Raw genomic sequence first — 11,987 nt, forward strand, 5'->3', positions numbered from 1 at the left:
GGGCCTGCTGTATGGGTTCGCTGAGGCAGGACCTCAAAGAGTCAGAATCTGGATGGTTGGCCCCAAGAAGGCCATTAGGGTTGTCAGAGTGGAGCTGAGCTTCTCCATGGTTCATAGAGGACCAGTGGCCCTTTTGGGTGGGGAAATTAGGCCCACAGATCAACAGAGCCCAGCTAGGAAGAAAATGGCATCTTGGGAATTGAACTCCTCTGTCAACAGCTAATTTTTACTTACGACTGGGAAAATCAGAACAGCTGCATCAGCACATTAAATGACATCAAGGGTGTCCGGAGTGCAGGCTTAAAATGCAAATGTCAGTGAAATGTGAGCATTTCACCAGAGTGGCCAGCCAAGTCTCAGAGGAGTCTCCAGTGCCCTAGCAGGGAGTAAATGGCATCAGGAAAAGTGGCAGATGTGTGGAAAAAAAGCAGCATGTGACTCAGAAGACCAAAGCCTCTGCAGGCTTGCAGCACAGCTGTGTGGCTTCAGAAGTCACTAATGCCCTCTGCCTCTCAGAGCTTTGCCTGTAAATGAAGACCAGATCATCTCTAAGTTCTTGGCGGAAATGAAGACGTGATAGGTTTTTATAAAGCTACATTAAAAAAAAAATGGTGACTTAACATTTCATTATGTAGCTTGTCCTGTGCATGACTCATGACCAATTGCAATTAATTGTAATTAAAATAATTGTTAGAGAGGTTTGATTACTAAGAAGGGAATGGAAAGAGGAAAGGAGTGTTGTGAGAGGAAGAAAAAGAGGACGAGTTGTGGAGCCACACCTGGGAATAGCTCACTGTCTCTACTCCAGGAAGGAAGTGCTCTGGATAGAGGCCTCCTCAGAGCAGAGTTGGATTTTAGTTGAAACTTATGAAACGGACGTTCTCCTTTCTGAACTCGTGTATATTCCATGCGAGGACAGTGCATCTTATGGCTCCAAATTGAGAAATGCATATACATTTTGTGATTTGCACATGAGTTTGTGCTGCATTGTATTGTTAATGACTCAAAAGCACTTCTCTAGTAGTAGATTTAGGGAGGGGCTGAAGAGCTAGGGAGGTATTGTTCTTCCTAGAAGACTGTAGAGGGACATCTCCAAGGCTGTGTGTGTTGTTGGGTCACCTTTGGTATGCTGCCTATTCTAACCAAGCACTTGTATGGAGGATTGAGAGACCACTTATTCTTCTTCTTTATTGTTGGGTTCTCCCCTAGGATCCATTCCTCAGAACCTCAGCTGCTTGTGGCCAACGAGTCTACACAATGAAAAGCAAGGGGTATTTTGAGCAGGAATGAAGAGTTTTGCCCCAATACTTTATTATTTCAAACTTATAGTAAACTTCAAAGAATTTTTATTCAACACCCATATATCTACTACCCAGTTGTTACATTAATATTTTATTGTACTTGATTGAACATGGATTTATCCATTAATCAAAATGTATATCAGTTAGAATTCAATATTGTATTTTCTCCATAACTATAGAGTATTTAACTCTATTACTTTTACATAAAATATATGTAAACAATACAGAAATCATAAGAGTTCATTTATTGAGTTATGGTAATTATATATTCCTTGTTCCTATCAAGTGATAGAATATCATCATTATCTCAGAAAAAACTTTTCTTGTCCCTTTTCAGTTAATCCTTGATACTCCATGATAATCCACACAGTAGAATGAGTTTTCTTTCTATCATAGATTAGTTTGTCTGCTAGAGAGCTTCATATGAGTGGAACTACACAAAATACACTTTTTTTTTGTAAAGCTGCTTTAACATGGTATAATGTTTTTTGAGATTTTTCTGTGTTCTTGTGCATGTGAGTAATTTGGTTCTTTTTATTGTTAAGTGGTTTTTGATTGTATAAGTATACCGCAATGTGTTTATCCATTCTCTTGTTGATACACATCTGGGTCCTTTCCAACTTGGAATTATGAGTAAAGCCGTCGTGAACATTCTTGTAGGAGTCTTTTGTTAACATGTTTTCATTCTCTCTGGTAAATATCTGGGAGTGGAATTGCTGGGTCACAGGATGAGTAGTTATTTTGGTTTTCAAGAAACTGTCATACCTTTTTCCAAACAGATGACCTGGTTTTATGTTTCCATCAGAACAAGAGGGTCTCATTAGCTCCATAGCATGAACAACATTCTGAATTATTCATCTTGTTAATTTTAGTCATTCTGGTGGGTGTGGAAGTATCTTATTATGTTTTGTATCTGCATAAAGATGGAATTGTTAATTAATTAAAATTTGAGTCTATGAGAAGAAGAGCCCTAAAGAAGGTCGAGTTATAGATAGGAGGAGCCCACTAGGTAGATGAAGAAGCTAATATCAGTAGGTAACCTGTTTAAATTTTACTGAGTTGACATTGGGAGGAGGAAGCCAAGAAATAGAAATATCAGGAACAGCTATTATAAAGGAAATATCTGGGGAGAAAATCTTAGACAAAAGTAAATGAGAATGATATTGACTGTACATGCTGTAGAAATCTATATGTAGCCTGGGTTAAAAACAATTAAGAAATTTAGATAAATAGAAATGAGCTATCACTACCATGTTACTTATCTGTTGGTATGTATAGTTTTACTTCACGGCAATTCCTATCCCATAAACTTATGGAAGCATCTTATTTTGCAGCTAAATTTTTTTCAACAAGTTTTTAGGGCATAACTCGGCTAGGCCTACTGGCCTCCGGACTTACCATGCTGCTGGGACTGCCACTGGGACCAGGAGCCCCTGGCTGGCGCATTGCAACAGGCAGGGACCCGCGGTGCCCCGGGCCTCCCCAGCTCCCGAGGGGCCTTGGCCAGCCTGGGCTGCCCCCCGCCCCAGGGAGGCTGCCCCAGACCTGCGTTCTGCTCCCCATAGCCGCCAACCCGGCTACAAAAGAAAAAGAAAGAAAAAAAAAAAAAACAGTTTCCGAGAGAAAATCTGAAAGTCCTGAGTTTCCTACCTGGTCACGGAAGAGGCGGTCACCTGGAGCAGGGGCTTACAGAACTGTCCCTCTCGCCCCACAGAACAGGGTGTAGGAGATTCGCTGGCACTGCCCGCCACCATTGCAGACTGCAGTTGACGGGCTCCATCAGGAAACTCCGTCCGAGGACACTAATGGATTTTGTCAGCTATGTCATGTAAAGTCCTGTCCTACACTCACGTTGGGGGCTCTTTTACCACTTGTTCTGGACTGCAGAGCAAAGACCCACTTCACTCATTATGTGCAATATACTGACTTTTGTCAAACTTTGCAAACAATGTTTGGAAGAACAAGCATATTGTAGAGTCTTTCATATCCTATAATATTATTGTCAGACCCTGTTGGGTTAGAGGGTAGTTATTTGCTACGTTAGAAACATCTTCCCGGGAGCAGAGCCGCAGCCTGCGCCCAGAAGAGGCCCAGAAGCCCCCCAGCAGGGTAGACACTTCACCCCAATTGGAGGAGGGGCAGAGCAGAGCCACAGCCCGCGCCCAGAACAGGCCCAGCGGCCTGCGGGCGTGGTAGACATGTCACCCCAATTGGAGTAGGAGCAGAGCAGAGCCGCCGCACGCGCCCACAAGGTAGGCAGACCTGCGACCAACCAGAACAGGCCCAGCGGCCCGCTGGCGTGGTAGACACATCACCCCAATTGGAGGAGGGGCACAGCCGCCGCCAGCGCCTGCAAGGTAGGCAGACCTGCGACTGACTGGCAGAAGGGGCCCAGCGGCCCGCTGGCGTGGTAGACACATTACCCCAATTGGAGGAAGGGCCCAGCTGCTGCCCGCAAGGTAGGCAGACCGCGAGTCCTAGAGAAGGGGCCCAACGGCCCGCCGGCCTAGTTGAAAGATCACCCCAATTGGAGGAGGGGCACAGCTGCTGCCCGCTCCTGCAAGGTAGGCAAACCTGCAACCTGGAGAACAGGCCCAGTGGCCCGCCAGCGTGGTAGACAGATCACCCCTATTGGAGGAGGGGCCCAGCCATTGTCCGCAAGGTAGGCAGACCACGGCGACCTGGAGAAGGGGCCCAGTGGCCGGCCGGCGTGATAGACAGATCACCCCAATTGGAGGAGGAGCAGAGCCGCCGCCCGCCCCTGCAAGGGAGACTTTGCAACTATACAAGAGCAATATAAATAAATATATAGGGGGAAAATTCAATAACACAACAGTTTCACCAAGCAGAAAGAAACGCGAGCAGTATGAAAAGACAAGGAAAGAAAGGACCACAAGCAATGCAGGTCAACTCAACTTTAGAAGAGGTAATAGCTGCATCAGATGGAATGTCAGATAAAGAATTCAGGATTTACATGCTTCAGATGATCTGGAGTCTCAAGGAAGACATTAGACAGCAAAATCAGACAATGAAAGATCACTTCGACAATGAACTACATAAACAAATCCAAGAAGCAAAAGATCAACTAAACAGGGAGATAGAGGTTATAAAAAACAAACAAACAGAAATCCTAGAAATGCAGGAAGCAATAAACCAACTTAAAAACTCAAATGAGAATACTACCAGCAGAGTAGAACACTTAGAAGATAGAACATCAGACAATGAAGACAAAGTATTTCAACTTGAAAAGAACATAGACAGCTCAGCGAGACTCTTAAGAAACCATGAGCTGAACATCCAAGAAATATGGGATAACATAGAGACCAAACTAAAGAGTCATTGGGATACAGGAAGGTATAGAGGTCCAAACCAAAGGAATGAGCAATCTGTTCAATGAAATAATATGAGAAAACTTCCCAGACTTGAAGAATGACAGAATCCCAAATCCTATAAGCCTACAGGACGCCGAATGTGCAAAATCATAAGAGACCCACACCTAGACACATTATAATGAAGATGCCCAACATACAAAATAAGGAGAGAATTTTAAAAGCTTCAAGAGAAAGGAAGCAGATTACATTTAGGGGTAAACCAATCAGGATAACAGCTGATCTTTCAACACAGACTCTGAAAGCTAGAAGATCCTGAAACAACATATTTCAAACACTGAAAGAAAATGGGTTCCAACCAAGAATTGTGTAATCAGCGCAATTAAGCTTCAGGATGGAATATGAAATTAAAACCTTCCACAATAAACAAAAGCTAAAAGAATTTGCAGCTAGAAAACCATCTCTTCAAAACATCCTCGGGAAAACATTACAGGAAGAGGAAATGGAAAATAACAATGAAAAACCAACAGTGGGAGGTAGTACAGTAAAGGGAAAAAATAATCAACGAGGAAAAACAAACCATGTTAAGTAACATAAATAAAAAATATAGCTGAAAGAACAATCCATATCTCAATAATAACCTTAAATGTTAATGGCTTAAACTCACCAATGAAGAGACACAGGCTAGTAGAATGGATCAAAAAAAAAAAAAAAGATCCAACAATATGCTGCTTACAGGAGATGCATTTGATAGGAAAAGACATACATAGACTGAAGGTGAAAGGTTGGGAAAAATCATATCACTCATATGGACTTCGGAAACAAGCAGGAGTGTCCATACTCATATCAAATAAAATAGATTTCAAGCCAAAGTTAATCAAAAGGGATAAAGAGGGACACTACATACTGCTTAAGGGAACCATACACCAACAAGACATAACAATCATAAATATATATGCTCCAAACAATGGTGTAGCTATGTTCATCAAACAAACTCTTCTCAAGTTCAAGAGTCTAATAGACCACCATACAATAATTATGGAAGACTTCAGCACACCTCTGTCACCACTGGACAGATCTTCCAAACAAAAGTTGAATAAAGAAACTATAGAATTCAATAATACAATTAACAACATTGACTTAATTGACATATATAGAATATTCCACCCAATATCAAGCAGTTACACTTTTTTCTCAGCAGCACATGGATCTTTCTCAAAAATAGATCATATATCACAGGGAAACTCTTAGACATTATAAAGGAGTAGAGATAATACCATGCATCTTATCTGAACATAATGGAATGAAACTGAAAATCAACAATAAAAGAAGGAAGGAAAAATCATGCATCACTTGGAGAATGAACAATAGGTTACTGAATGATCAATGGGTTATAGAAGACATCAAGGAGGAAATTAAAAAATTCTTAGCGATAAATGAAAACACAGACACAACATATCGGAATCTATGGGACACATTGAAAGCAGTTCTAAGAGGAAAATTCATTGCTTGGAGTTCATTCCTTAAAAAAAGAAAAAACCAACAAATAAATGATCTAATACTTTATCTCAAAATCCTAGAAAAAGAAGAGCAAAACAACAGCAAAAGAAGTAGAAGGCAAGAAATAATTAAAATCAGCTGAAATTAATGAAATCGAAACAAAAGAAACAATTGAAAAAATTGACAAAACTAAAAGTTGGTTCTTTGAAAAAATAAATAAAATCAACAGACCCTTAGCCACGCTAACGAAGAGAAGAAGAGAGAGAACTCAAATTACTAGCATATGGGATGAAAAAGGCAATATCACAACAGACACTTCAGAAATACAGAAGATTATCAGAAATTATTTTGAATCCTTATACTCCAATAAAATAGAAGATAGTGAAGGCATCAATAAATTTCTTAAGTCATATGATCTGCCCAGATTGAGTCAGGAGGATATAGACAACCTAAACAGACCAATATCAATTGAGGAAATAGAAGAAGCCATCAAAAGACTACCAACCAAGAAAAGCCCAGGACTGGATGGGTATACAGCAGAGTTTTACAAAACCTTTAAAGAGGAACTAATACCAATACTTTTCAAGCTATTTCAGGAAATAGAAAAAGAGGGAGAACTTCCAAATTCATTTTATGAGGCCAACATCACCCTGATTCCTAAACCAGACAAAGACACTTCAAAGAAAGAAAACTACAGACCAATATCTCTAATGAACCTAGATGCAAAAATCCCCAATAAAATTCTGGCGAATCGGATTCAAAAACATATCAAAAAAATTGTGCACCATGATCAAGTAGGATTCATCCCTGGGATGCAAGGATGGTTCAATATACAGAAATCAATAAATGGTATTCACCACATCAATAGACTTAAAAATAAGAACCATATGATCATCTCGATAGATGCAGAAAAAGCATTCGACAAAGTACAGCATCCCTTTATGTTCAAAACTCTAGAAAAACTAGGGATAACAGGAACTTACCTCAACATTGTAAAAGCAATCTATGCTAAGCCTCAGACTAGCATCATTCTGAATGGAGAAAAATTGAAGGCATTCCCTCTAAAATCTGGAACAAGACAGGGATGCCCTCTCTCACCACTTCTGTTCAACATAGTTCTCGAAACACTGGCCAGAGCAATTATACAGATGAAAGAAATTAAAGGCATAAAAATAGGAAAAGAAGAACTTAAATTATCACTATTTGCAGTGACATGATTCTATACCTAGCAGACCCAAAAGGGTCTACAAAGAAACTATTAGAGCTAATAAATGAATTCAGCAAAGTGGCAGGATATAAAATCACCATGTATAAATCAAAGGCATTCCTGTATATCAGCAACAAATCCTCTGAAATGGAAATGAGGACAACCACTCCATTCACAATATCCTCAAAAAAAAAAAAAATAAAATGCTTGGGAATCAACCTAACAAAAGAGGTGAAAGACTTATACAATGAAAACTACAGAACCCTAAAGAGAGAAATAGAAGAAGATCTTAGAAGATGGAAAAATATACCCTGTTCATGGATAGGCAGAACTAACATCATCAAAATGGCGATATTACCAAAAGTTCTCTATAGGTTTAATGCAATGTCAATCAAAATCCCAACAGCATTTCTTGTAGAAATAGAGAAAGCAATCATAAAATTCATATGGAAAAATAAAAGACCCAGAATAGCAAAAACAATGCTAAGCAGGAAGTGTGAATCAGGCGGTATAGCGATACCAGACTTCAAACTATACTACAGAGCAATAGTAACAAAAACAGCATGGTACTGGTACCAAAACAGGCGGGTGGACCAATGGTACAGAATAGAGGACACAGCAACCAATTCACAAAATACAACTATCTTATATTTGGTAAAGGAGCTAAAAGCATGCAATGGAGGAAGGATAGCATCTTCAACAAATGGTGCTGGGAAAACTGGAAATCCATATGCAACAAAATGAAACTGAATCCCTTTCTCTCGCCATGCACAAACGTTAACTCAAAGTGGATCAAGGAACTTGATATCAAATCAGAGACATGGTGTCTGATAGAAGAAAAAGTTGGCTATGATCTACATACTGTGGGGTCGGGCTCCAAATTCCTCAATAGGACACCCATAGCACAAGAGTTAATAACTAGAATCAACAAATGGGACTTACTCAGACTAAAAAGTTTTTTCTCAGCAAAAGAAACACTAAGAGAGATAAATAGGGAGCCTACATCCTGGGAACAAATCTTTACTCCTCACAGTTCAGATAGAACCCTAATATCCAGAGTATACAAAGAACTCAAAAAATTAAACAATAAGAAAACAAATAACCCAATCAACAAATGGGCCAAGGACCTGAACAGACACTTCTCAGAGGAGGACATACAATCAATCAACAAGTACATGAAAAAATGCTCACCATCTCTAGCAGTCAGAGAAATGCAAATCAAAACCACCCTAAGATAACATCTCACTCCAGTAAGATTGGCAGCCATTATGAAGTCAAACAACAACAAGTGCTGGCGAGGATGTGGGGAAAAGGGTACACTTGTACATTGCTGGTGGGACTGCAAATTGGTGCGGCCAATTTGGAAAGCAGTATAGAGATTTCTTGGAAATCTGGGAATGGAATCACCATTTGACCCAGCTATTCCCCTTCTCGGTCTATTCCCTGAAGACCTAAAAAGAGCATACTACAGGGATACTGCTACATCGATGTTCATAGCAGCACAATTCACAATAGCCAGACTGTGGAACCAACCTAGATGCCTTTCAATAGATGAATGGATAAAAAAAAATGTGGCATTTATACACAATGGAGTATTACTCTGCATTAAGAAATGACAAAATCATGGAATTTGCAGGGAAATGGATGGCAATAGAGCAGATTATGCTAAGTGAAGCTAGCCAATCCCTAAAAAACAAATGCCAAATGTCTTCTTTGATATAAGGAGAGTAACTAAGAACAGAGTAGGGACGAAGAGCATGAGAAGAAGATTAACATTAAACAGGGATAAGAGGTGGGAGGAAAAGGGAGAGATAAGGGAAATTGCATGGAAATGGAAGGAGAACCTCAGGGTTTTACAAAATTACATACAAGAGGAAGTGAGGGGAAAGGGAAAAGAAAAACAAACAAGGGGGAGAAATGAATTACAGTAGATAGGGTAGAGAGAGAAGAGGGGAGGGGAGGGGAGGGGGTATAGTAGAGGATAGGAAAGGCAGCAGAATACAACAGACACTAGTATGGCAATAGGTAAATCAATAGATGTGTAACCGATGTGATTCTGCAATCTGTATACGGGGTAAAAATGGGAGTTCATAACCCACGTGAATCAAAGTGTGAAATATGATATATCAAGAACTATGTAATTTTTTGAACAACCAACAATAAAAATTAAAAAAAAAAACATCTTCCCTATAAGAAGGGCTTAAAAAACAAAAAACAAACAAACAAAAACAAAGCAAAACAAAAACCCAAGTTTTTAGATAAATATTCTTGAAGAAATGTTCAGGCATATGCATTAGTCAGCAAGTATAGAAAACACAGATTAATAACTTTTGTGTCCAAAATATGTGGTATCTTCTATAAAGTAATATTTAAGGAACTTTCATACAGATGGATATTTTAATTTTGTGTGTTTTAATATTTTTTTCCTGAGCTTTAATATTTTTTATTGATTCTTTTTAGTTATACTTGAGAGTAGAGTACATTTTTATATAGTTATATGTATATGGAATATATCTTATTCTAATTAGGGGCCCAGTCTTGTAGATGTACATTATGGTGGGAGGGACACTGGTGGATCATATAAGTACATGGGAAAGTTACGTCAGGTTCTTTCCACTGTCTTTCCTCTTCTTATCCCCACTTCCTCCATTCACTGAGCTTTAATAATTTAGGATAATCTATCTCATCACTGTGACCACTGCAAACTGAGTTTTCATTTTGAGTAGCAAAATATTAAGTTAAGTAATCATTGTATTGACTGCTTTTGTATCCATTTATAATGTTCATTTATAAAGTTTGCTTTTTATAATGTCCTGTGAGAGTCATGCCTGTCCCCAAAATTTAACCTCACAGTTTTATCATTTTGATGGAGATAGTACAAGTAACTACTTAAAAAAAAATGAAAGTGTTTCTCTGTTTCTCTTTCAGGTCCTACATCAGAGATCATCCAGCAAGATTTTTTTCAAGAAGCAAAAACTCTCATTGCTGAACATTATCAAAGAATAAATGAGGTTAGTGCTTTGTGTTTATCTATCATTGTTTTTTAGGAAACTATTTTTTTATACTACAATGGGTTATTCCAAGAATTGCATGAACCCTAATATGTGATAGGTTCAGAATAGAAAATAAAACCATCAGTAGCTATGAAAGTCGATTTCAGATGGCATTTAAAAATAGGATTTTTCAGTCATACAAGTTTTTAATTATATACACGTGTATTGAGTTTGCACATTTAATACAATTTTGGATGTTTTCTTTTTGTGAATTATAACAGGATTATTTGAATTTGTTATCTCAAGTAAACACTTCTCTAAACACTGTGTAGATGAAGATAAAGTGAAAAACGTACTGGGAGATGCATCTTACTTTGTGTTTGCCCATAGCAAGACATGCTTACCTGTGTCTTCATCCAGGTCACTTTGCATTAGAATAGTCTACTTGCCACTCTGATAGCATCTCCAGCAACAAGCATTATGCCTGGCTCAATAAATATTTGCTGAATGGCATAGATCTGGAAGATGAGAAGAGGCAGGGAAAGGGAGAGGAAGGTCAGCATGGGATGACATTTTGGAGAAAAGCATCCACAGAGCACTTGGGAAATCTGGAGAAGGGGCAGCTGTTGTGACAAAGGGACCTTTGAGAGGCAGGTCGGGGAAGGGCATCTTGGAATGGTGTACTATATGCCTTTTCTGGTTTGAATACTTAAAAAATATTTTACAGAATTTTAAATGAAGATATTAAATGTTTTAAAATGCTTATTTTGGTAGGAAGGAGGGCTGTAATTTTGTTTCTTTTGGATGGTTCTCTATGCTGACATGGGCCATAGGTGGTTTTAATCTTATAATCAACATAGTTATTAACATCACTTATCAATTTTTTCCTTTAACACATTTAAAATAATTTTTAATTGTATTGGTTTTGCTGGGAGGAGCATGTGATGAAAGCTTGATAGTGTTCATTTCGACGCACATGCCTTTGGAAACATGACCTGTGTTAGGACTCTTATCTGACTGTAAAAGCATAAGGTTGCCTGGCCAAACAATGCCAGCGTACTGTAGTAGCCTTTTTGTTGGCATCTTGAGTTGGAAATGATTTGAAATGGCAATGATTTGACCTCTTCCAAGGTTGGGAGCAGAGAGCTATTGCTGTATCCTTAGACCAATTATAATTATTCAGGTAATTATCCATCAAAGGCCTGGAGCTATATTAGTTTCTTTATTCAAGTTGGTCAAAATGAACATAAAATTAGGTGAATAAAAGACTCTGAAATACATATCCTATTATCAGTATGGTTTTCTTGAGAGCCTACTTTCACATCTGTTCAATTATTTCCAGTTTAGCAGAAAAAGAGATTTGGGGATTGTTGGGAGTCAGCTGGCTCCAAAGACTAATTTCCCCATCCCCTGAGAAGAGCCTCCAATGGTGAGCCCTGCTGGCTCACATGATCCTTACCCACCAATCAGACTAGCCCTGCTGGCTCACATGATCTTTACCCACCAATCAGAAAGCACCCCGTGCCAACTGTCAAACCATTAAACTGTTAAACTGTCATAACTGTCAAACCACCCCTGACTCTCTCTATATGCAGAGCTGTTCCTCAGTAAACGGGCATTTTCTCTGACGACGAGCCTTGTTCGTTCTTTCAGGGAT

The 11,987-nt window shown here is 39.1% G+C and overlaps 1 protein-coding gene across 1 annotated transcript in view; it reads left to right on the top strand.

Annotated features, from left to right (window-relative positions):
* The first annotated feature begins 3,122 nt into the window (after positions 1-3,122).
* Positions 3,123-11,987, top strand: part of Iqcm (IQ motif containing M) — a 316,123-nt gene continuing 307,258 nt past the window's right edge. The window contains exons 1-2 of the mRNA XM_076864082.1: positions 3,123-3,129; positions 10,266-10,348. Coding sequence (XP_076720197.1) covers positions 3,123-3,129; positions 10,266-10,348 — 90 coding nt within the window. The remainder of the gene's footprint in view (positions 3,130-10,265; positions 10,349-11,987) is intronic.

The sequence above is a fragment of the Callospermophilus lateralis genome, chromosome 8 (assembly GCF_048772815.1).
Source record: "Callospermophilus lateralis isolate mCalLat2 chromosome 8, mCalLat2.hap1, whole genome shotgun sequence".
NCBI lineage: Eukaryota > Metazoa > Chordata > Mammalia > Rodentia > Sciuridae > Callospermophilus > Callospermophilus lateralis.